This window comes from Microtus ochrogaster, chromosome 2, assembly GCF_000317375.1.
Source record: "Microtus ochrogaster isolate Prairie Vole_2 chromosome 2, MicOch1.0, whole genome shotgun sequence".
Taxonomy (NCBI): domain Eukaryota; kingdom Metazoa; phylum Chordata; class Mammalia; order Rodentia; family Cricetidae; genus Microtus; species Microtus ochrogaster.
In genome coordinates this window covers 38,838,183-38,865,168 of record NC_022010.1, presented here as the reverse complement: position 1 = coordinate 38,865,168, position 26,986 = coordinate 38,838,183, and the positions used below count along the sequence as shown (strand labels likewise).

General features: G+C 38.9%; 1 protein-coding gene across 9 annotated transcripts in view; it reads right to left on the bottom strand.

Annotated features, from left to right (window-relative positions):
- The window catches only part of Opa1 (OPA1, mitochondrial dynamin like GTPase), an 82,086-nt gene extending 56,812 nt beyond the window's left edge, over nt 1–25,274 (bottom strand). Inside the window, exons 1-9 of one of the 9 annotated variants that reach the window (XM_005344794.3) lie at nt 25,070–25,274; nt 19,269–19,587; nt 18,546–18,642; nt 17,233–17,340; nt 16,729–16,782; nt 15,853–15,920; nt 8,308–8,418; nt 3,814–3,867; nt 848–952 (exon numbers count right to left, since the gene is read on the bottom strand). In XM_005344794.3, coding sequence (XP_005344851.1) covers nt 848–952; nt 3,814–3,867; nt 8,308–8,418; nt 15,853–15,920; nt 16,729–16,782; nt 17,233–17,340; nt 18,546–18,642; nt 19,269–19,587; nt 25,070–25,101 — 948 coding nt within the window. In that variant the 5' untranslated portion in view covers nt 25,102–25,274. Of the gene's footprint in view, nt 1–847; nt 953–3,813; nt 3,868–8,307; nt 8,419–15,852; nt 15,921–16,728; nt 16,783–17,232; nt 17,341–18,545; nt 18,645–19,264; nt 19,588–25,069 lie in introns of those variants that run through there. The other 8 variants (XM_005344795.3, XM_013351414.2, XM_013351415.2 and 5 more) reach the window with 8 other exon arrangements.
- Nucleotides 25,275–26,986: the final 1,712 nt, after the last annotated feature.

Below are 26,986 nucleotides of genomic sequence, written 5' to 3'. Positions count from 1 at the left end.
AAATAAATTAAAAAAATAAAAAAATAAAAAAAAATTACCTTGGAAAATAAATGTTAAATTTCCAAACTGAAGACAAGCTGAAGTGGAAATACTAGTGAGGCAACAGTGGTGAGTACTACTTAAGAATCCAACAAACTAATAATCCCAAAGGGCAGCCACGATGCTCAGCAAGTAAAGGCAAATCCCATGCAAACCTGGGGACCTGAACTCAGTTCCTGGAGTCCAGGGAAGGGGAAGAACCACCTTACAGATTTGCTCCCTGCTCTGCACTCAACCCACCCCCCCTCTGGTACTGGCACAGACGTGTATTTGTAAACACACACAATAATTTTAAAAAGCCTTTAAAAGAATCCCAATTTTATAGATATGGAAAATTAAGCCTGAAGATAAACTAGGTATTTTATGAAAACAGATTGACTCATAAGAAAGTCTTCTTAAAATATGAAAATTTTATGGGCATGCTATATGATGAATTTAGAAACTATAATTTATGAAATATTTACACTGGCTAGGATGAAAAGGCAATAAAACACCTCCTTATTTAAAATTTTTATCACTTAGAAGATAGGGAGATGTCCCATTGGTTAAGAACACTGGTTGCTCTTCCAGAGAACTCAGGTTCAATTTCCAGCACCCACAAGTCAGCTTATACAACCACCTGTACCTGCAATTTCAAGGAATCTCCCCTCTTCTGGCCTCCATAGGCACCGGGCATGCAAGAGGTACAAAAGCATATAGGCAAATCACCCAAACAATATTTTTAAAATAAGATAAACTAAAAATTTATTATTTAATACATGATGTCAAATGTCAAAGTTCTGAGAACTACCAAATTAAGATAAAGTACCTTCAGTTTCCTATGATGGATGCCTTTGTCATCCTTCTGCAGTACCAATTTTCTCAGCTCCTTGTTCTCCTTTTCTAAACGCTCCAAGATCCTCTGGTACTTTAACTGCAACAAGACAATACACATGACTGTGTTAGAAAAAGATGGGATAACAAATAAATATTAAGTCTAATTAAAACCTTCTAAAATTCTAAAGTTATATGACTCAACTGGTTACACTTAAATTATTACACTTAAAAATGTTCCATGACAATGTGAAGAAAATAAAATTATGATTATTTAAAGCAAGCAGTGAAATCCATAATTTTCCATTATAATTTAGCATTTAACTTAAAAATTTATTTGCTTATGTTAAAGAAAGAATTTAAAAATATCAAAATTTAAAAACTTAATAAAGTCTGAACTATACCCCAAGAAACAATATTTCCTAAAATCCCAAAATAAAGTCTCCAATATAAGGCTATTTGCTGAAATTCAAATTATTCTCATTTGGACATTTCTTTAAGAAAGATTACAGTATGACATACAACATGAGTGTGTAACACCTATGCATGTACTATGTGATGATCCTCTCAGAAAACCCACTGGAGTAGAGGTTTTACAGACCTGATAGCTTGTCCTAACTAAGGTCCTGGAGGAAAGAACATTTAAACAGGTCTGTCTGAGGGAGAGGCTTAAACACCAGGTTCGGTCAAACGTTCATGTCTGGAGAAGTTTGTATTTAAAATACCGACATAAAATCAAATACTTAAGAAAATCAACTTATTTAGGGTTATTATTTCAAAGCAGACAACTGGCAATGCACTTTTTTTTTTTCAAGGTGAGCTGTTCAAATTGGTCATCTTAGTTTGCACAGAAAATTCAGACTAACACTTCCCCATAATCAGCAGAATGCTTAGATACACAACTTTTATCACATTATGGAAAACATTTCTTAGACTTTTTTAGGTTTTAAACTCCCGAGAAAATGGTCAATAACAGGAAATCAAGGTCCTATTCTTATAGAATGTATATGTTAGACTTAATTAGAAAAAACATCTGTAGTTAAACTATATAGGATGACACAAGAAGAACTGGTTATATGATAAACATTTAATAAAGCATCCATTTATAGCCTATAAGGATATAGTAAAATTCTACTATTTCTTTGCTTTTTAAAGTCACTAGCCACCCATAGTTATCAAGCTATCTGCTACATGAACCACATGTTGAAATGATACTAATTTGGGGCACAGTGCATTAAGTAACATATATTATTAAAACTAATTCCCGTCTGCTACCCCTTTAAAATGAAAATGAAAACTGGCACAAGCAGCCGGTGTATCTCTTTTACCTGAGAACCGCTGCTGGGATAACTGCACAGCCCAGTATACTCCATGCTCCTCACACAGCGCATCAACTCTAACTGCCTCAGAGCTGGAACTGCCCCACTGCAGGGTACAGTGCCGGCACATTTCTTTGTAACTATGAAATCAATTGGGGAATCTATGTTTCCTTTCTTAGATACAAGTGTCAACCTCCAGGCATCCTCTGGAAGCATAAATGGGCTGACAAGCGTGTCCAACCCGTGGACAGCAGCGAATAGAGATGCACACAAAACTGCAAATCTACTTCAAACATTATAAATTCTTTGGAGTGTGATTTCGTTTTGTAACTTGTTTGTGTGGTTCTTCAGTGTGAACCTTGTAGACAACTGTGTTTGTTACAAAGTCAAAAGGTTGGGCATGCTTACGTAGAACAAAGAATTCTCAAATTTAGGACGTATCATAATAATTACCTTAAGCACATTAAAAACAAAGACTGTAGCTGGGTTTTATGGGAGCAGGCATTTAGGAGTCTAAGGTGGGAGGACTTGTGTTCCAGGTCAGCTACCAAATGAAAACCATATAAATGAAAAAGAACTACAAAATACCCCAAGGGTTACTGAGTTCCACTGCCAGAGAGTCTAAGTCAGTGGGTTTAGGATGAACTAAGAATCTGTATTTCTAAAACACTCCCAGCGAATATTAATGTTATGGCTTTATTATGTTATCCCCCTCAGAGAACACTGATTTCTTTTCTAATTAAGAATAGCATATTGAGTATACTACAAGGGAGCAGTGGAGACACGAATGGTAAGTCATGGCAGAGACGTCTGGAGAAAGACAGGTGCCAGTCAAAGCACAGGTGCTCTTAGTGAAAACTGCACATGAAACTCCAGGAACAGGTCAAGGAAAACTATGTATCCGAAATATAATAGCTGCTTGATTTCATTTAGACTGCCCCTTCTTTTATGTTTTCCCTAAAAAGGCCCCAGATGGTAATTATGTCTTCTGGCTTACAGAATGAATCTTAATTATTAGATGTTATGAATACAGAGTAACTGCTGCTGACAAATCTTATATGGCATTTGGGTACTCACTACATCGTACAGAACTGATTTTTTAACAACCATTTCTACTGTTAACTCTAAGAGATAGGCTTATACTATCAGAGTTATCTCTAGTAAAAAAAATCATATTGATTTCAGGTTTCAAGGAAACAAAGAAAAGCTTTAGGGGACTCAGTAGAGATACATGAAACTCAACTCAAATTTCTTTATATTTTGCCTAGCAAAGTGAAAATATAAGCATTAGGATATATAAGGACAAATACTTTTACCCATTCCCCTTTCCACAATAATTTATCTTTAAAATCAGGACAAGAATCACTCAAAACAGGAATCTCTACATAATGAATTAACCTGGTATTCATTTGGTTTCTTCTTACCCTGTTTCTTAATCAGCCTTCATAGATACAAAAATTACTTTTAGTGGGAAAGGTCTGTCATTGAGTATTCCTGCTTTTGCTTTGCTGGAAAGAGAACCCGCTGTCCATATCCCAAAGCAGTCCCTGGGGCGGAGGATGCTGCTCAGCGTCTGAGTGCTCCCCCCCCCCCAGCAGCTCACACGGAGGGGAGCACTGGGCACTCTTATGACTACAGTTACCTGAGTATGCAGAAGTTCCTCTTGAAGTTGGTCAATCTTTTCTTTGTCTGACACCTAAATATTTAAAATAGATTAATTTTAGTTGAGTAGGGTTAGGGTTACATAGACTACACAATAAGCTAGAGTTTGAAAGCAGCACTAACTATATGCATTTTTAAATAAAATTTAAATCAAGTGAATATTTAAGATAATAAAGTTATACTCATCAATAATAACAGTTCTTCAAAATCTTATGAAATAGAAACATCAAGGAGTCATTGTCTTGGCACAGTACAGGAGAGGTGGATCTGGGTTTGCTCTATCAGAGTTGTTTTGTATGAAGGCACAGGAACCTAACATCTAAAGCACTGTCTTGTCTCCAAAAACAAGCACAGGGATTCCAGATACAAGTCATGGTTCACAGCCACTGCAAAAGCTCACTGGTCACAGTGGATCTTCTAAAGCACAGCTTTCAACTTCCTCACCATCTGTGGAGACGTGCACAAGCACCGGACACAGAGACTAACCGGCCTCTTCAGAGACTGGAGCCAGAGGCTCGTTCTTAAGTTTGATTCCAATGTTAGCTAACTCTCAACAGAACAAATGTATCTGTAAAACCAAGTTAGGCAACTAAAACTAATTTGAACATAAAAAACAAAATTTATAGTATTGTATAAACTACTTCAAATTGATATCAATAGTTCTAAAACAAACTGTTTAAAGTCTCCAAATTTTAAATATAATTTAAAATATAATTTAAAGTAGTTACAATACAATTATAAACAGAAAACACAATGAAAACAATGTCACATATGACAAATTCATGTAAGTGTGTACTGACTTCTTGACTGGGTAGAGTTGTCTTCATCAGATTTTAAATGACAGGTTTTTTTTGTTTTAAATTGAGGTAGACATTAATAAATCTTGTCCATGCTACAAAATGTTTTTAGATTTTCAACTCCTAATTCCAAATAACTTTTCAGAATTTCCCCGTTTTCATAGATAATAATACTTGCTAAAAATGATAGGTACACTTGTTTTCCTTCTTAAATGTCTGTATTTGAAACCTCCTTAAGTTATTTTGTATGAGATTTTGTGACACAAATTTTGTTTCTAGCCTTGAGTGGTAACTAAGAGGAGACTTGTTGGTGTAATGTATTTTTCCATTTTGATTATGTATGCTGAGGTAGACTGGACAAGAATTATTAAGTCTTTTAAAGCATGAGGAGGCAGGCAAGTCAAAGAGCCCATGACCCAAAGAACAAAGCCTAAATGATCAGTGAAGAAGCAGACCAATCCCTATTATGATCACAGGGCAAGCCGTCATTCTGTAATGTATGAGCATAGAGATTTGTGATGTAGATTAAATTCCCCACTCATTTCAAAGGTCCTTGGATTGACTTTCTTCCACTAAATAGCCATCCAACTGTAGCGAATTTACAATACAATACACAAAAACTAATACTTCCAACTGTTTTTGCTTTACTTTTTTCATCTAGACATGGTCTCACTATGTAGACCAGGCTGACCTTAAACTCACTGAGATTGGACTGCTTCTGCCTTCCGAGCATTGGGATTAAAGTTTTTCTTTGCCACCATGATGTGTTTTGCTTGGTTTTAGTTTTAAATGTAAATTGAGTGATTTCTTACAATATATCCTGAATTACTATAAAAAATTCAATGTTGCTCAGAATGTGGAATAATAATTAAGAGACTAATATAACTAAATCAAAAAGCTAAAATGTTAATATAAGCCAAGGGCTACAAAAGGTTAACTTAGTAGTTGGGTTAAAAAGACTACATGAGAAATCAAAACAATTAATTAGAATATTACAAAATGGCATACTTCCTAGCTGCTTCATTTAATAAGAATCAAAATTAATGTTTTAAGATAAGCAGTTGGGTAAAAACTAAGTTATCATTTGTTTTCTAAGATTTAGGATAAAAAATTTTAGATTTATAAAACCAAGCATTAAAGACTGGTGAGAAGATAACTTTTACATGTTTCCTTAAGGGACTACTAGCACAGGCTATTCCACTCTGTCATTTATTAATGTGCACGAGCATGCATGCACAGGCATGTGGAGACAGAAGACTAGCTTAGTGTCATCCTCAGGGACACTACACACCTCCTTAGAGCCAGTGTCTCTCGCTGCTCTAGAGTTTTCCCATTAGCCTTGGCTAGCTAAGCCAGTGAGCCCCAGGGAGCCCATTTCTACCTCCCCAGCACTGGGATTACAAGAGGATACTACCATACCTGACATGTTTACACGGGTTCTGGGGCTCAAACTCAACTTCTCTTGTTTGCGAAGCCTATACTTCCCCCTACCTCTTTAGACAACTTAGGTATGCCATCTTCCAATGGTTTTACTGGTAAAGCTCAGCTGCTTACATGAGACTCACATTCTGTTGTGTAATATAATTAGTTTTTATTATGAAATTAATTTTAAAGTCACCCTGACAGGAACAAAACCAATGACCTTGAACCAGAGCTTTTCCACAATCCCAAGGCTGTGAAACTGAAGGAGAACTGAGGGTGTGCTCTTCTGCACAAATGAGCTCAGATGAAAGAGAACCTTAGCTCCTTATGAGAACACTGCCTTTAGAACTCGTTCTAGTAGATCACCATGGCTGCTCTGAAACAAGTGTGCATCTGAGGATCTCTGGAAAATTATATCTGGACATATTCATAGGAGGAAATGACCAATACCTCTGGCCTCAGTTCATCTCTTTTGCTCAGAAAATACAGGCAAAAACTTTACTTCTAACAAAATGCTGAAAAAAATGAAGACCTAGTTAGACTCTTCAAGAACAAAGAAATAAATATTTAAAGGAATTAAAAGTGCCTGTGGCTTACTTTAGGCCTCCTGCAAACCTCAGATGCCTGGAATGCTAATCTTTTGACCATGATGGTGAAGAGCTGATGACGTCTTTGTCCTAACCATAGGGGTGCAGAGGAAGACACAGCATGGAACTGGGCTTTCAGGACAGGAAGAATGTCATCATTATGGGATAGCATAACTTCTTTTTAATGCCCCATTAACTTTCACACAAGTTCACTATACAGCGGGCAGAGACAAGCCCTGGCTGGTGTCCCACTAAAGTGTTCCTTTATAAACAAAGCCCTGGCTGGTGTCCCACTAAGTGTTCCTTTATAACCAAAGCCCTGGTTGGTGTCCTACTGAGTGTTCCTTTATAAACAATGCCCTGGTTGGTGTCCCACTAAGTGTTCCTTTACAAACAACCCAGACAGAAGCATAGTTCTGTCACTCCATTTCACAAGCCCTGAAGAGGGGAACAAAAGGGTTGAGTAAATAAATAACCTGTAAGTGGAACAGGAACGGCAGTCAGAAGTCTGAAGACCTGTAAAGCAGGCATGTCTGCTATCACAGAAAATCAGCCAGTACTTACTACTGCAATCCCTGGAAAGTTCAGAATTAGCAGCATGTTGGTATAATCTTAATCTGCATCTTAGAGTTTAGGATGGCAGAAAGATGGGCCTCATTTCCATCTTACCACTATGAAAAAGACCAAAATGCACTTGGCATTATGTTCATATTTCTAACATTCCAGAACACACATTCCTCCCACGTCTCTCTGTAACAAATCTATGATATGGATAGCTCAGTGAAGGCACCTAACTTCTTAGAGCATTTAAATGATATAATCACAACATATGGAATGAGAGATGTTTAAAATAAGTCCTTCCTCAAGTCAGGGTATCTACTTTAACCACAAAGATGAAATAACTTGTTTCTTCTACTTACTTTATTCATCCACTGAAAACTCAACAATATACAGTGAGTTGTTGGTTGCATAGCCATGGAATTGGGAAAAGCCAGGAGGTGACAGTGAGTGAACATGAAATTAGGATGAACACTTTCAAGCATAAACCACCACCAAGATTAGTCAGTAGAAGCATTGCATCCAGTCTGTATCTATATATTCCTTGATTTAGATCTAACAGCAAACAAGAAGCTAACTATATATGACTGATTCTTTTTGCCTGGGTAAGGTTTGTATATAGCTTTAAAACTTCTCTGATCTAAATGAACTGAGAAAATTAGTTTAAGGTCCGCATACAAATGTATAATCATTATACTTGTTTCACTGTGATAAAAGTCTGTAGAGAATACAGGAACTGACCCTATGGGGCTTTGATCTAATGGTTAAAAGCCCGTTTTTAAAAACTTCACGAGAGCTTCAATACCCAGGTATCTGAGTGACTCAACTGGATCTCATAAACAACAATTCCCAGTTTCATCCTAAATAAAAATCTATGGACGCTCATAGATAACCTAATCTTCCAAACCTAAATTCCTATACTGGAGTTACATTTTGGGTTTTGTCTACACTATCCACTTTAGGAGGTATGATGTATCTTTTTAATTTAATTTGTTAAAAATAATTTCCCATGACTGGAGCCCATCAACAGATTAAGGCGACACGATCTTGGCAGAAATGACTGATTTAGTTAGTGAGATGCATCAGTAGCCCCCGTAAACCATCCATCACCTTGCGCTTCTGTTGGGCATAGCTCGTGCTATACTGGCCAGCGGTTCTGCGTGCTTCCTCTTCGTGCTCTTGAATTTGCTGTTGTAAGAGAATGAGCTCACCAAGCAGACCCTGCCATGAGTTTACAATGAGGAGAAGAGGAAAATTGGGGAGGAGAACAATGTTAAACCAAAGGGTACAACAGAAGAACAGATGCCAAGACAGGGAGGAATGGATAGCTTAAAACAAAAATGGAAACTCATGCACCCACAGTGCCAGCCCACACATGGGCTCTGCACTGTATTTCCATTTCCCTCGGCAAACTGGTATCTCAGCAGAATAAAGCAGGTGGTTTAAAAAGTGAACGTGAGAGGGCAGTGACCACTGACTCAGCAGCCAGTCAGACAATGTCAACACAGAGGGAAACCAGACTACGGGAGTGTGCAAGGAGGACAGCATGGCAGGTCCCTGGATTTCCTGATAAAACTCTTTTCTAAAATTGCCAATGTGTACTTCTAATCAGTGTATGCTGTTGACTTTAAATATTACATAACCAGCTTGACGGAATTTTCACTTTTTATGAGCTGTTTTGACATAAAATAGAATAGCTTCTGAGAAAGTAACAGCACATATTACTAAAAAAAACATAATTAAGATACAGAAACAATACAGTTATTATGAAAACTGAAAAATAAGAGCCAGTTGGAGTGTATTACTTTTTAAATTTTATTTCTAACATCGATTCTACTCAATCATTAAAGTTGATCTGGTACACTATCTGTACAATGCGCTCCCCTGTGGTACAATACTAAAACACACAAGGCCTTCTGTCTGCTTACTGAGCTAAGGGCCCTTTGTGTTGTGAACTGTCGGCCTAGGAGAAAGTCAACTTTGAAATTAGTGAAGAAAAGACAACTAAGAACCAACAGTGATACTAGACTGATGTTTTCTCAACTAGAAAAGCTAAAATGGTGAAGTTCCAACAATCAATTTGAACAGTGTAATGTGTTCAAAAACAATGGGCTCAGACTTACCAAGTCAAACTAAAGGCAAGAAAGCTAGGAATTACTAAAACAATCTAAATCAGAGCTTTACAAAGCTTCAGATTTCAAAAAATAATTGTGGAAAATACTGTTTTATATTATTAGAAAGTCTCTCAAAATGCTGGTTGACAGCATATTCTAATTTTAGTCTGTAGAAGGCTCACTTATTTACCTTACATAACCCAAGAAATTAGGAAACCATAAAAAGAGTTCCTAAAAATAACACGGGGGGGGGTGTTGCATTACACAGTAAAAAAGTCTAAGTTATGGAAAAATTGACAGAAAATTTGGGGATTTTTGTTTCATTCCCACTTTTGATGCTATGATTACTGTCAGTATTAGACAATGAAGAAAACTGAATGATTTATAGCAAATCAAAGGGTGAAAGCAGCTGACAAGCAAAATGTCAACATTTGTTTCCAGAGTCTACAAAAGGGACTCAGAAAACTTGGGGCTGTCTTTTAAGATATGTGTAGATATATAGTTTTATGATCATTGGCAAATTTATCAAAGTCACTGCCAATTACCTTCATTATTCCCATAATTTTTGTCACTCCATACATGAAACAACAGAAAGTAATTTGGCAGTGTTATCCGCCAGCACTCTTATCCTGTCATCATGTCTTCTAATCGCCCAAGTATTTAGATGACACAGACATCTGCCTTTGAAGAAGGCTTCCTATGTCAGCCTGCAGTGGGTCAACCCCAGGCCCATGGGCCACATGCAGCACAAACTTACTTAGAAGATTATGTTTATTTGACTTTTATTTCTTAAGTCAGTTGTGCAGTTTTCCAGTGTGAACTTTGTAAATGACAACCAGTGTCAGTGTCAAAAGGCTGGACACACCTGGTAGTTTACCTGTTAATATTTATATACCAATACTACTCCAACTTACAAAATGTCAAGTGACTCTGACTTAGCTTAACTGCCCCACCCTGAATCACCGCTTACATCTAAGCACAGCTGTGGAGTTAACATGATAATATCTATTAGACTACCAGAAAATACTCTTTCTAGTGACACCTCACTTTCCTTCCAAGTCTGTTACTGAAGCACTGCTATGTGAAGGTAGGTGAAATTAACTGTTACCTCCTAAAAAAAAGTAGGAGAAAACAAGAATTAGAATCATGCATCTTAAGCACCTTCCCCCAACTTTAAGAACCAAATAAGGTGTGCAGCTGCCAGTCTCTGAGCATGGAGAACAGCCAAGAGACAGATGGACCAGATACACAGATGCACAAAACCTACCTTTGCCAGTAACACTCTCCTGAGCTTCAACTCTTTTCTCTCAAGAAATAATCATTTTTAAAGATATTATATATAAATCACAGTAACTGTAACAAATCACAATGACTATGACTAACAATTAGAGAAGGTAACTTCAATAATTCATCAAAAAAAAAAAAAAGAGAGAGAGAGAGAGAAACCATGTAACTCTAACTGACTACGTAGACCAGGTGGTCTCAAACTCATAGAGATGCACTTGCCTCTACCTCCCAAATCCTAGGATTAAAGGCGTGTACCACCATGCCTGGTTTAAAAGGTATAATCTTTAACAATACTTTGGTCATTGGTAATTGACAATTTTGTCTCATGTTTCAGGTATAACATTTATAATTGTAAAAAAATGACAGCATTATGTCAAAAAAATTGGTTGTAACTAGAGCTCTAAAACCAACTGAAAATGCCAGCTTAAAATTTAATGACTTCGGTACAAAAGATTTTAAGAAATTTGAATTATTATGCTATGGTCTAAATATGAGCTCCCCCAAATTCATAGTGAAACCTAACCCTCAGTGTGGTAGTAAGAGAATCAGGGTATCAGCATGGTGATGAAGTCACAAGGCCTCCAGGTTAAGCGCTCTTGTAAAGGAGATGCCAGGAGCTGCCTGCCTAGTCGCCCTGCAGACAGACAGTGTTCACCACACATCACACCTGGCATCTTACTCTCATATCCCAGCTCTAGGACCGTAAGGAATACATGTCTGTTGTTTATAATCCACCTCGTTAAGGTCCTTCTTTTATAAAGCTTGAGCAGGCTAAGATAACTACCTCACTTGCTATGTTACCCAGACAGGTCACAAAGGCCTGACTTCCAGCAAGCCTCCTATCTCAGCCTCCTGAGTGGCTGGCACCATAGATAAGCTCCAATTTGTTTATTTTTAATACCTAGCACCTTAAATAAGGCCTGGCACATCTGAGATGTGTTAACAGCCAGGTAGAACAGGGTTTGGCACATGTTGTTGCTTGAGTGAGTCAAAACACAGCTGAACTTTACCTATCCATCGATCACCTGTAGTTTCTGGTTAAAGATAATTTAAAACTCTTTAGAAGCTACAAGGTCAGTTCTACAGATCATTTTTCCATTTTCACAATCTCCAAAAGACTTCATAACAAAGCAAGGAGAAGAAATAAATCAAATGTTAATGTCCCATTAAGACACAACATCTCCAGCACACTGTCACCGCCCTTACCTCCCAGCAGCTTCACATTTATTGACATTTACTCCTCCTTTTCCAGAAGAAAGGAGGAACTCAGAGAAGCTAAATAATTTGTAGGTTACAGTTTAGAAAACAGGAAAAATGGGACCCGTGATTGCAAGTCTGTGTCAGTTCCACCCAGTAATAGTGCACAGCTATTTTCAAAGTGCCTTTGACCCATTAGAATCAACCCGCAGTTCAAAGAGCACAATGGCCGGTATATCTAGATTACTGCAGAGCGGAGTTGACAGCATACAGTGGGCAGGCTAAGAAGCTGACAGAGACATTATGGTCTGCAAACCTAAATAAAGTATTTGGCATCGATACTAAAAAGATAACAGTTACCAAACTTCATTTTGGTTTTTAGGCAATATTCCTAAGCACTATTTTCCAAACTTTGAATAATTCAGCTATATGTTTAGCTAAAAACAACTTTTTAAAAATTTTTTTTTTAAAAATAAAGCTGGATCCTGGAGTTACAGACAGCTGTAAGCTGCCATGTGGGTGCTGGGATTTGAACCCAGGTCTTCTAGAAGAGCAGTCAGTGCTCTTAACCACTGAGCCATTTCTCCAGCCCAACAACTGGTTTTCTAATACATACCTGCTCAAGATATTTATGAATGCAAAATTTGTTATTGGTTGCCAAAATGAAATGTCTTCCCACTTTGGGTTATTTAATTCTTTTCAATCAGAAATAGTACACTATATATTTTTCTACTTGAACATTTTCTACATGTAGTTTTAAGACATAAATAAAACGGCTATCAGTAATTATCAATTATAATTTCCATTACATTTTTTTGTTTCTAAGTGGCTACCTACAACAGTCTGATTTATTGATACATATTCATAGTATTTCCTAAATGACATAAACACACAGTATGCTTACTAGGCAATGCAGTAAGGCCGACTGCTTAGTCATTTCACAACAGAACTTCTGATCAACGCAGCATAGTGTCCACAGTCTAAACAGATAAGAGTTCAGGTAGAAGCAAAGGAACGGGATGATGTGCAGCTGTGCAGTGTTGTGTGGCTTTGTTTTCTGAAGATCTCCACTTTAATTCCCCAAAGACAAGTGAGCTCAAGACAGGAAGCACAAGTCACCACTTATCGTGTTGGTCATGACTCGGGCCACACTATCTGACATCTGAGTTTCCTTTTAGCTGGCTTTGAGTGTTCCTAACTCTACTGCCAAGACTCTTCCATTTGTGTTCTCCTATAGAGAGGGCAACTCTTCTCTTCAGTTCTAGTTGTAGAAATGTATTCCATTTACTACTATTTTAAACAATGGTTTTTGCATTGCATCTACTATTCTAGTAGAGAAGTCTTGCCAGAAACTACAACCATGAACAGACAACTATTAAACTTAAGCATGACTGCTTCGAACCCTCAATACAACGTAGGTGAAATCAGGCACATTTAGGCTGGTACGGATGTTGATCAGAATATGATTTTAATGAGGGTATCTTAAGAGCCAAGACTAAAACAACTAAAAGGAAACCAGAGAGACAAAATGTGGATGTCATCCTAGCACTAGCACTACTGATGATCCCTTAAGTCTCTCTCTCTCTCTCTCTTGAAGACAGGGTTTCCCCATGTAACAGTGCTAGCTGTATGGGAACTTGCTTTGTAGACCAGGCTGGTCTCAAAGTCACAGAGATCCACCTACCTCTGCCTCCCGAGTGTTGGGATTAAAGGAGTGCACCACCATACCAGACGGATCACTCAACTCTTTAATACTGCTATCTGAGGGGGCTGGAGAGAAGGCTGAGTGCTTGAGAGAACTGGCTGCTCTTCTAGAGAATAAAGGTTTAATTCCCATAGCAGGTCACAACTCACTATAACTCCAATCCCAGGGGATACGACCCTTTTTTTGGCCTTTGTGGGTATGATGCATACAGATGGTGCACAAGCAAAACACATACACAAATAAAATACATAAATGAATAGAAACTGAGGTCTGAATGATCTCTTATATTTTTGGTTGTGAGCCTAGCCTTTAATAGCTGAGCCATCTCTCCAGCCCAGTCTGAATGATCTCAAAAAGACTACTGGCTCAAGTCTCCTTGCATGACGATATTCAAACATGACTTTGTAGGCAAGGTCCATCAAACCACACTAACCTATCTATATCTTGTCTATGTGGCTTATATTACTCTCAAGTATCATAAGCAAGAGTCAAACATTAGAAATAACACTGCATCAACAGAACTGAAAACTATCAGCACAAGTTTTGGACATGGCTTGACTCTATTAGTATTTCCTATAACTTGATTTAACCTGTATCAAAAGCAGCATAGGTACAATTCTATATGAACAGAATTAATATTTACAATAAATCACTGGAAATTGGTAAGCGTAAATCATTTAATAAATAATTAAAACTATATGTGTATGTATCTGCATGTGGAAATGTAACATGCGAGTCCACTCCTCAAGGACTCCAGAAGGCACTGGAGTTCAGGTGGTCACACCTGCTGTGGGTGCTCCGAAGTCCAGGAAGTGCCCTCAACAGCTGAGTCATACGGCCAGCCCCAATTAGAAAGTTTTAATAGGGGAAAGTAATTACCATAAATTGAGAGAAAATTTAAAGGAAAGAAGTTACAAGGGGCATTTACTGTCAAACAAATTCATTGTTTAAAAAAGCAACAAATTTATTTTCAAGTCAATTGAATAAAACAAAATCTATAAGAATAATTAAATTCCCAAAGATACAGTCTCTTGCTTCATCTATTCTGCAGAGATCAGTTATAGATGATTTGTTTATCATCTTGGCAGAACTTAGGGGATTTAATCTGATCGAATCTAAAATCAGCTCTCCATTTACTAAAGTGACCCCATGCAGTGTCAGTGAGAAAGTAGAGACAGACATAGCTACCGATTTAGGCAAATCATTGCCGCTCAAGGGTCCACATGACCATACCTGTCGAAAGGGCTTCCTTCTTCTCAGATTACGTAACTTTTCACATTAAATTTATTGGCTTTCTTAGCCAAGGCTTTCCCTGACTCAAATTAGCCACATTTGATAAGCTATTTTCTAACCCTCGATGCACAAACAATAAGGAGTGTTCCTAAATTAAAAGTATGTGTACTAAAAACAGATCAAAATGAAAGCAAATATGTATTCTATAGTATGTTTTACCTAAAACCAACAGAAAATAAATCTTGGAAATATCTTTAAAATTTGGAATAGCAAAAAAAGGTTCAAGTAGAAAGAAATGGAAATACAGAAAAGATTTCTTCTTTCTGCTTTAAAAATCATAAAATTATTTCTTTCCTATGATGCTTTAAAATTCAGCATTGACTACACAGTCCATATTTAACTTAAATATTTAATTTAAATATAATGTTTACAGACTCTTTTGCTTATAAATTTATTTATCCAGGCATTATTTTTTACAAAACTTTACATGTAATTATTTCTTTTTCCAGTTAAAAAAGGTGATGGAAGTTAAAAACTCAGGCAGTAATAGCAGAGCATCTGACTAGAAATGCAGAGTAACTTGAGCTAACACCTGTTCTGCAGCGTCCACATGGACTGTCTGAGATGTATCCAAACCGATGTGTTCTCAATGGACTCATTCACACACAACCATGTAGGCTCTCAACATAAAAGAACTGATTCATTTGCTAATAACACACTTTCTATTCTCTCATCTTTCTCCAAACTTTCCAACGTAAATCTCCAGAAGAGGAATAGGTTCTATGCATAAATGTGGTATTCCTTGTACATTCTGAGTTCTTTTGGAGATCTACGAACATGTATGAATGAATATATGTTGGTCTGTGAAGTCCCAAGAAAGAGAAGATTGCTTAAATGTCTACAGCCCCACATATACTTTATAACAAACTCTCGAATGGTTACTTCACAGAGTATAACCAGAGGGGACGGGCATCCTTGATTCTATTCCAGAGCTGTTGCAGTAACACCTGCAGTGCTCACTTAGTAAGCATACATTTTTATATTTTCTAGTAATGGAGCAACATTTTCAAATATCTGAACAATAAAGGAAAAATCAAAATTTCTGTACTCTATACTTACCTTCTTATAATGCTTGTCACTTTCAGATCCATGATCTGTTGCTCTAAATGCTGTTTCTCCAGGTGAACCTTAAAGAGAAACACAGCTTTTTACATTCCCCAGTGATGTCAACAGCCCAAGCTAAATCCCAAATTTGACCTAAGCAATTAAAAAGTAAATGGGGTGGGGAGATACGGCCCAGTGGCAGAGTGCTTGCCTAGTACACATTGGGTCCCCAGCACTGAGAAATGAAACCAAATCAAAACAGACAGGCCAGGAGTATGCCTGCAGTCCCGGCACTTTGTGCTCAGGAGACTGAGGCTGGGCTCAACAGTGAGGTTGGGGTTAAAAAGAAACCAAGCAAGGTTCAAAGAATACATTTTTATTTTTAAGAAAATTACTGGCAATCAATGTCAAAAATGTTTAAAATTAACTCATTTTTAAAGTATAAGTGAAAATTATGATAAAAATGAGAAGTCTTTGGTAAGGATTTTTTTTAAAGGGACCACTTACAGTTTAGTCAAGTACCACTGCCATCAGACAATGTATATGATACAAAGCAAATTTAATGTCACTATGACAGGGCAGATGAGACAAGCTAAAATTACTTTTCATTTCAATTATCAAAAAATATTTTTTTTCAAGAACACACTTTGGATAAGCAAATTTTCTATTAATAATTTTATGTCATGTATTTAGCAATTTTAATTTTGTCATAAATGTATTTTTTTTACTATTTCCATCAAAAGAATATAAGTTTGTCTAATACAGTTCTGGGTTTAAAGATCAGCATATATAAGCAGGATTATAAATTTGGTCTGCAATCTTATTGGTGCCTAGTGTATTAGAAGCATTTAAAGGGCATGTTAAGGTCAGCGAAAATGTCTGGTTACACACCTAACAAGAGAAGTGGGCCAGAAGCTTCTATGACTTCACTAACCAATTTGTGACCTGTGAAAAATCAGCAAAGGGGAAATAAAAATTTAATAAGAATAAGCAAAGAGGTCTGAGATATCAGACTTATATTAGGGCAATACTTGGGCAATAAGGGAAAATAAACCTTATGAATTGTACCATATATGACCTATACTATTAAATTTGTTTCAAAGTAACAATACTGGCTCTAAGCAGTTATGAAAAGCAAATGCATAGGTAGTCTCATCCACTTGTCAAGAAGCAATATTTTCTTACTCATCAACTAAAAGGGAAGCACACATTCTTACAAATTTTCATTTGATTAGGCTAATGATTAAAAGTATTGTGCAAACTTTGCGTTTATCTTGTGTTAAAACAAAATGCTTTTGGGTTTGTTTTAAAATGCTTTAATTTAAAAGATGAGAACAAATAAGACCATCCACGAGGTTCCTAAGTCGTGAAGAAAGCTGAAAAGTCTCCCCTTACCTGTGGTGAAGAAGTCCTTCAATAAGCTGAGGCTATCAGCAATCTTGTCCAGGTCGGGTGCTAACTTGGCAAGGTCTTCTGAACTGGGAAGGGCTTTTCTAATTTTGTCTAGAGAAGATGAAAACAGGAGTCACAAGCAGTCTTAAAGTAGGAAACAGCAAACATATTAGGTATAAATGTGTCAACTTGTTTAAACCTCAAGCCAGTTCTACAAAAGACTTCCCACTGTCAACTCTGCTTAAGAGATGAAAATCTAGAGCACGCAGCAAAGAAGTGAGGGAGCTGGGGTTCAAGACCACGCAGCCTAGCTCCAAATCCAGACTCTCCGTTACTACACTAGGATACTGGCAAATACAGTATTGCACAGTACTGACATGTATTCTATTTTAAAAAACGAAACTGTCCCCCTCCTAAAAATGCCTTTGTTACATGGTTACCTTTAAGAAGTACTAGGATAGAGATTTATGCAGACTAATTCCACCCCCACAGATCTCAAAAAGGGACTGAAGAAAATACGCCAAACTTTTTTTGTTTTGTTTTGTTTTGTTTTGTTCTCATCATGAGTTACTTGCAATCAGCTATTGCTGTTTTCACCTACTTGTCAAAGGGAGAGATGGGGTTTTAAGGGATGAAGCCACTAACAGACTTTAAAGAAACTTGTCTGCAGAAAGCACAAATAACCAAAGCAGTTAGACAAAGAGAGGGGTTTTTGGTCAGGGTCCTAGTATGTAAGATGCAGGCAATATTGCATCATACTAAAACTGGTGTCTGGAAAGGCTGCTAGAAGCATGGAAACGCAGAGGGGATGTGCTAGGTAGCAAAATACAAAATGTCAAGGTATATATGCCATGTAACTTTTAAATAAGAAAGCAAAATGTTAGCCACATTCAACTAATAAGCAAAACCAGAAGAAAATATTTCACAAGAGTGGTGGCAGCCATGTTAAAATAGCAGACTGCTGGGTACTGAGTCTCATACTTTCATTCTCTGAGTTGGCAAAATGGCTCAGAGGGGTAAAAGTGCTTGTTACCAGGCCAGTCAACCTGAATTTGTCCCTGTATCCATAGGATCCCTTTTAATTAAAAAAAAAAAAAAAAAGTCTTCTGACTTTACATGCATGCACATGTGCACACAAGTGAATGCACACCCACACACATAAGTGTAATAAAAATTTTCTTTTATAGATTATTACTTTATTAAAATAAAACTATCACATATTAGACTCAAAAGCTAAAACTATCAATGCACTTATTTCTACTCCCATCCCTCCCCAAAACAATGCAAAAGCTATTTTTAGTGTTGATGATACAAACCCAAATCAATATACTCATCAATTTCCCATATAAAGTCAGGCACAATCCACTTATAGTCACTAAGGTCTGGTATCATATCTTTCCATTCATCGAAGGTCTAAAAGACAAGAACATATGTCAATCAAGTATTCTAAGTGCCATACCCAATAAAAACAGAAATCAGGTTGATGAAAACAATCTACTAGGAAATGTGTCATGTACAGAACTCTTATGGAACAAATCTATGTAAGTCCAGGTCTTTTAAGAACAAATCAATAGGTGAGTATATAGAATGAAAGTAAATATTCTTCTATCAAATGTGAGAAATGTAAAATTCAAAATTCTATTTCAAACAGGGCTCGTGCTGGCATTAAATAACACCATGAAGCAAAAGGAAGATGGGTCAGTGAGAAATCACCTTGCCTCTGGACTCAGGGCTCTTAGAAGTAGCCCTGTGAACACACCACCCAACTTTCTCTCCTTTGCTAAGTGGCAATGTTCAGAGCCAAATTTAAGCTTTCTTACTCTCAGACTAGGGCTCCATCTTCAGATCATTTATAATTATTGTTAATATTTAATGGCACCACTGAAACAAGCATAAGACATTGTAAATATACACAGTAAATGTTTCAACAGCTAATTATATTTTACTCACTAAAGAAAAATGTCAATTCCTTTCTCCTATGCTATACAAATTTATGATATTTTGGAATAATTACAACTATAATAAGAAAGTAAACTCACTTTTTTTGCTGTATAGCCACCTCCAACAGCAGATCCCAGTATGATATATCGAAGTTTTAAGAGCCTTGCAGCTAACCTTGCTGGCCAAAAGTTCCTGCGGGGCTGGTAGCCATATTTAATAGGAGAAAGTTTTAATTTATGCAAAGAAAGGTTAGTTAGAGAAGAGAACTGTTGAAATGATGTCCTTAGTTGGGGTCTTTGAAGCTTTAGAGCGGGAAGATGTGACCGATAAACACTTCGTGAAACCAGATGTAGTTTCTGGAGTGGTAAGTTTCTTTGTATTCCAGAGCTGTGCTTCACTAGTGATTGGCAGACTTCACTGAAAAACAAACAAGGATGGGAAACACATCAGAGAAAGTAACAATGCCTGGGAACTGAGAGAAAAGAGCACACCTGTATACTGACACACCACGTCCCATCACATGGTAGTCTGCATTTGCTGTGTGCCAGCTCATTCATTCCCTACCATGAATAGTTACACTAGCCCCATTCTACAGATGAGGGACAATATAACACAGAGATATAAACACAACTTGTCCAAGAAGACAGTAACACAGGAATAAAGATGAACTATAAATCCAGGCTCGGGGACTCCAGACTCTACATGTTAATTTATTTACGTGGGCTGTGATATTACTGGTCCAAGGAACTGAAACCAAGGAAGGAAGAGGTGAGCACTAGTTTACCAACAGCTGTGCACTGTAACAGCTGGTAACAAAAAGACATGCAAAATTCTGCTTTTAAGGACAAAAATTCTAGCAGTCAAGAATATCTGCTTGTTCTGCCTCCTAATCCTAAATTAGCCTAGAGATGGAAACTAAATTAATCTTGTCTCAAAAACCTGGCTTCCTTAGGAAAATGCAAGTATTGGAGCAGCCTTCAAAAGATGAGGATCCTTCAATGTACACGCTAAGGGCCTGCACTCCACCCTACCCTTCTTTGGCACAAGAAGTCTACATGCCCTATCTCATTCAACCACATCTGGTTCCATCCTGTTGGTGAGGACCAATGCTAAGTAGTGTTAGAATGTCCATTTGTCCAGTTACACAGAAAAGGCATCGCAGGCTTCAGCTCTTGTTTCTAGCTATGTCCCAGATATTATGCTAGGTACTTTCACAAACTTGAGAAGGGAAAACTCAAAAGAATAAATAGTTCCTGTTATAAACCTGCCTGTTTAAAAATGATGTCTTGCCTAACAGTGAAAGAGAGACTGAAACCAGGTTCAGTTCTGTAATAAAGTCTGAGCTCTTTCCACAAGAGATGATGCTGGGGAAGTGTGGAAAGCAGCACCTGATGTGGGATTCACCTCTATGTGCTGTGAATATCACTGGTTAATAAAGAAGCTGTTTGGGGCCTGTGACAGGGTAGAATAGAGCTAGGAAGGGAAAAACTAAACTGAATGCTGGGAGAAAGAAGGTGGAGTCAGTGAGAAGCCATGTAGCTCCTCCGGAGACAAACGACAGATGCCAGAACTTTACCTGGTAAGCCACAGCCTCATGGTGATACACAGATTAACGGAGATGGGTTATTTTAAGATGTGAGTGAGCCAGAAATATGCTTAAGCTATTGGCCAAACAGTATTGCAAGTAATATGGTTTCTGTGTACTGTTTTCAGGGCTGAGCAGCCGGAAACAAACAAGTAGCCTCTTACTACAAGCACCCGTGTAAACAGTGTTTCAGGGAACACTGGATGTGGGGCTGTGAGGACAGTATGGAGGCCCTGCTATCTGGATTCTGCAGGACACACCTTTGCTGTGATCCAGTTGTTTTTTTTTTTTTTTTTAACTGTGTCACCCTCCTTCTCGCCTTGGGGTCTACAAAGAACTTACCAAAGGCTGCTTAGAGTAATGGCTTAGTGCCACTTCAGTATTAATTGGTATTGAACTTTATCAGTTTGTGATCGAGTGACTGATTTCTCCTTTTCTGAAAGGGGCTAACCTAAATATAACCCCACCTAGATGAACTCTAAGGCCAACTGCAGCCCTAGGGAATTAATGTCTTTGTTTTCTCCCTCATTTCTCTCCTTATCCTCAACTATTCCTATTTTCACAATGGTGACAGCAATAACCATGAGAGCCAGGGACAGGATACTCCAGGTCAGTAGTTAGATGTAGAATGTCTTCAGTTGTCCTCTGGAGGCATAATGGACTCAGAACAAATCCCTGTACTAAGACAGGCATTGACTAGAGCTTCTGGTTCAAAAGGCAGACAAAGCTCACCCAGGGGAAAGCTAGTCTTCATCAGGTTTCCTTTTTTTAAGTCCTAAAAATGCTATTATTATTTTATGTTTATTATTGGTGTTTTGCCTTCATGTATGTCGGGGTACCACATGTGTACATGGTATCAGCAGAAAGAAGTCAGATGAAGCATTGGACTTCCTGGAACTGGAGTTACAGATGGTTGTGGGCTGTCATGTGGGTGACAGTATTTAGACCCAGGTCCCTTGGAGGAGCAGCCATCTCTCCAGCCCCACAATAAAGTATTCACGATATATAGGTAAGAAAGTAAAAGGAGCAGGAACGCAGCAATTGCCTTTGGAAGCTGAGCAATCTGTCAGGGAAGACCTGGGGATCTGGGGATCTTAAGTGCATGTGTATGTGTGGAGGAGGCTTCCAGGGGGAGCTGTCATCAGTTCTGGCATTTGTAACAGGTTCGAACCACCTGCCTGCGCATTCCATAAAAGTCCAAAAAGGAAATTTGCTAGGTGAAATAATCAGTAAAGAAAACGTAGCATGGTCAGAGCATCTGCATCAGCCACTGGCCCTTCATGTTTAAATGCCACCAGACAACCAGACCCCTGCAGCAAACCAGCAGCTCTTAGCATGCTATCACTGGTATGGACAGGAATACTGAAAATACTGCAAACTTAAATAAGAACATGTTCAAAAATATTAGAGAATATAGCATTTATAGATTTAAACATTAAAAAAGAGCTTAGTGAATATCAAAAAAGCAGTTTATGGAAAGCAAAGCTGCACTTGCATAGACATCAACAGCAGAAAATAATCAAGGACACTGCCTAGGATGCAGAATAAGGGGAAAATGTAGAAAACATAAAAGCTATGATGCAAAGTAGGGAAACTGGAGGAATAATGCAGCCCACAGGATATACAGCAATGGTTCACTGGGATAAAGGAATGGAGAATTAGGGGAATGGGAGGTGTGATGCAGCCCATGGGGTACACAGCAATGGTCCACTGGGCTCAGGGAATGAAGCACTGACTATGAATATTGCTGAGCACCTCTGGGCGCTTTGTAGGTTTGGAGACTGCTATTTTTTTTTTCAGTAGAGTTTGGGCATACTCATAAATGGACTGTAATATAAAAGGACTTTACAACATGCAGTTTTATGACTTGGCTGACAACTTGATACATTACAAACATTTTCTCTTTTACAATGGTTAACTGTGTAGCTTGGAGAAAACATGAATGAATCCTTGCAGAGGGGTAACCTTATATCTTTTAAAACGTGTGGAGAGAAAAAGGGATTCTATCTCTTTATTTTGGAAATGAAGAACATACTGGACCTACCTAAGCAATCTCATATTCTTTTAAATTATTTAGAAAGATAAACAACAGTTAGTTGCAATGGGAGGAAGAAAGTAAAGCTGAAGAAAAAATTTGCAGAACTGAAGAAAGATTTTTTTTTAAATCAAAGGTCAAGCCAGACAACTGAGGAAAAAGAAAACCCACAGCTGAACAAAGCCTTAAGAAATCTGAGACAAAGGACAAAGTCAAGAAAGATCCTAAAAGTGGCTATGAAGAGAAAAAGACTTCTTTATCTAAAGAAACTTAAAAACAAAATTTGAATGTGATGTAAAACAGATCACCATGAGTCATCTCGTGCTCAACTACCACATCTTTTACCTATATAGAACAAATACTTACTGCACCCCCACAATGTTGGCCACCAGTCTTCATTTTGACTTCTCTAGGAGGAGTATTTTTATGTGTATATAAAAATCTGTTTCCATCTTACGACTAAAGTAGTACTAAGCTGCAATATTTCAGATAGAACTTGCAGAGGAACTACAGCAAAAGGCAAATTCCTGAGCTTGGGGCTTTCCGGCTTTCATATACCCATTTCTGCCATTAGCTAAGCTGTGTTTCGGCATGAGACATGCTAAAGCCATGACTGTTGAACCCCTAATTTCAGGAACAATTCAGCCTTATGGTACATAACTGATTAAATAAACAACTCAAACTATACATCTGTTTGTCAACTCAATTTAAAGTGTTTCTTACATGCCTTGTTGTTTAAAATGAATATGCTATCTTCAGCATTTTTCTGTTTTATAGAAAATAGAAATATCTCCACATTAATTACAAAATGGTGAAAATGCAAAAGTTGCAGATAGCTTATTTCAATACCAAAGATTGTGAGTTTACTCATACTTTAAATCCCACAAGATTAACAAGAACCACATTGTAGCAAAGGTGGTTCCACTTTTGGACTCATAATTAACTCTGACAAAACAAATGGGTTCCTTTCCTTTAAGTATAATAAAATCACTTACACCATTAAAAAGGAAGTTCCCGAGGGCAGGGCTGGAGAGATTAATTTATTGGAGAGATAGTTTATTGGTTAAGAAAAAGGACTGCCCTTCCAGAAGACCAAGGTTGGATTCCCAGCACCCACATGACGACTCACTACTGTCTGTCACTCCAGTCCCAACATGCTAAATGCTGTGATTTGGTCGCTATGGGCAGTAGACATATGTAGCAGAGAGGCATACATGCTGGCAAAACAGATGTACACATTAAAAAAAAAGGTTCCGGGGACTGCAGGGATGGATGGAATGATTAGAAACGCTTGCTGTACCTGCAGAGGACCTGAGTTAGGTCCCCAGGATCCACGTCAGGCAGCTCAATCGCCTGTAACTCCATCTGCAGGGGGATCCCCTCTGCCCAGAGAGAGCACCTGTACTCTTGCATAGATCGCCCCTCCCATACACATAATTAAACCAAAATCCTTTAAAAGTTCTAAATAAAATTTAAGATCAATGTCTAAAGGTGAAGTTAATTCAGGAGAACTACATTTCCCAATCTTCCTTGGTGCATATAACTTGCTATCATCAAACGTCTGAAACAATGTGTGAAGCTTGGAGGCTACGGGAACGAATTACATATATAACACCAAATTTGGTAACATTAAAGTGCATACGGCAAACCACACATATCAAAATATTTTATGATTTTTCTACTTCAAAACCAGACCAGGGCAACAACAGCAGCGTGGTTAGAAAAGTGGCCCCGCACGTAGCACGTTGTACCTGAAAGTGTAGCTCAACGCTGCACAAGATCTCCTCTGAGGAGGGCATCTCTTTATGTGCGTCACTGCTTGAGATCTGACTCTAGCCAGAGGGTCAGGCAAACAGGCAGACTGACAAATACCTTTCACACAGAAGAGCCAAAGTGGCTGCAAGTGTAAAGTGGACATGGCACGGCTGGAAGACGACAGTTCAGTGACACGCACAGATAAGAGAAGGGCCGGGAGAGAACAGCAACAATAAAAGCAGCAACCAGGACAGAGCTAACAGCGGGATCACAAGGGCAGAGGCAAAGGGGACAGCAATGACGGGTAAAGACTGAAGGTGTCCAAAATCTTCGAGTTGAACAAGGAGTGGTCACCGGTCAGGTGCTGTCAGTTTCGGGTGCTCAAACATGTGTGATAATTCTCTTAAGAGCCTCGGCCTGGCCTGAGGGTCACCTGCACACTCAGGAAGTAGTGATGGGACAACCCCGCAGTCCAAATGGCCCAGACCATAACATAACGGGGCCAGGTAGCAGGCCGCACTTACCAGGCCACTGCCGCCCGGCGTGCTCGCCACATCCCGCCAGCGCAGACCACACACAGGAGCCGAGACGGCCACGTGGGCGCCCCGTGTCGGCCCCAGTCCGACTCCTGCTCCCGCAATGACCCAGGAAGACTCCCTCTGCAACAAGGGCATAGAGCAGCCGCCGAGTCCCTCCCAGTGGCGAAAGGACTTCCGCAAGAGCCCACCGGGCACCCGTAGTCAGTCCGTCACCGAAATAACCACCCACAGGAACGCTAGGGAGGCTGCACAAACGGGCCGCGGAGTACGTGCGCACGCACCGGAAGCCTGTGGGCGGAACCCATTTAGGCATCCTCCCCAGCCCCGCCCTCAAAGTGTCCCGGTAGGAATTTTGAAAATGATCTTCCTCTGTCCAAGGGTTCGGAGCGAGAGGGTTGAGCTGGCTGGACACATGAAATACACACGATGAATGTTTACTGGGAGCATCCGATTTAATGAGATCTGTTTAAAGTATTTTCGTAACCGAACAATCTTAGAGTCCTGGTCGGCTAGTTTATAATGTCTGCTATCAGATCCGAAAGGGCCTTCGGACAGTTAAACTCTAAGTTTGGAATAAACACATATTGTGTTTAATGAAGGCACAATTGATTTTATTCATTCTCTCTTTAGCTGGCTTTCATCTGAATTTTAATGGCGCTGAAGTAGTGTTTGTCAAGGTCTCTTTAACAGCTCCATAGCTCGAGTAATGGCTCTTCAGCAGCGTTCAGCTAAGCTCTCTTCTAAGTCTTCTTTTGACTTTCAAAACGTCATATTCGTCCTCTCCTTTCCTTTAACTCATCCTTCCCTATTTCCTCCCTACCATCCCCTCTTCAGACACAGCTGCTTCCTAGGCCCCCAGCTATCTGTTTCTCCCAACTTTTTTTTTTTTAATGTTCAAAAGTTCCAGTTGAAGGCAGACGTAGGGGAAGTTAAGTGTGGAGTACTGCTTCTCCAGCCCCGCCCAACAGCTACGGATATACATTGGTTATGTAGGTTGAGCAGTAGTCATCATGGAAAAAAATGGGAGGACAGTTCTCTAAGCAACCAGAAAGAACCAGGAAATGTTACTTTAAAAGGCCCCGAGAAGGGTCCCACGCGACCATCCTGGAGAGATGTGAACAGTACCTGACTGAGTCAGACGAGGCTCATGGTCACTCACAAGTAAATGCTACGTCCTCTCCTTCCTCACCTATCCTCAAGGAGATGATTTGTGTGGACTGAGACTGCATACTTGATGTATAGTGTGAGAAGGAAGATATACTTTGACTTAGTTTCAGAGCTTCCAGCCAATAGTCCTTGGCTCTCAGGTTCCATGATGGGGCAGAACACTATGGCAATCAGAGCATGTGACTAAGGCCATTCCTATCTTGATGAACAGGAAGCAAAAGGGCCTGGGATAGGACACAGCCCTCAAGAATGTGTTCTCAGTGACCCACACCTCTAAATAAGCCTCACCTACTATGATTTCAGCCACAGTATAAGGCTGACACTTCCGGGTTCTAGAGCCATGCATGTGTGTACAAGCCCTTGGGCAGGAGCCCCTAATAGAGCCAGGGACACCCCCTCCCATGACACATGCACATGCTTGGTTACATCATCCACGTATGACTCAGCTAAGCCCTTACACACATACGTGAGCCCCATCATCTGCTTATGACATAGTCATGGCAACCCCGTGTGCATGTGCTAGGCAGCTAAAAGCTGGAACCCCTACCCCCCCCACTGACTTTCCCAGGCCTGTACTCGCCCCCTCTAATAAACTCCTAAGCGAGTCTGTTGCGTGTTCCATGTTTCCTTCTCACTCATGTCAGGTTCAGACTGGTTTCGACCAGTTCTGACCGGTTCAAACCAGATCAAACAGGTTCAGAACGGTTTCGACCGGCTTCGACCAGCTAAAATCGG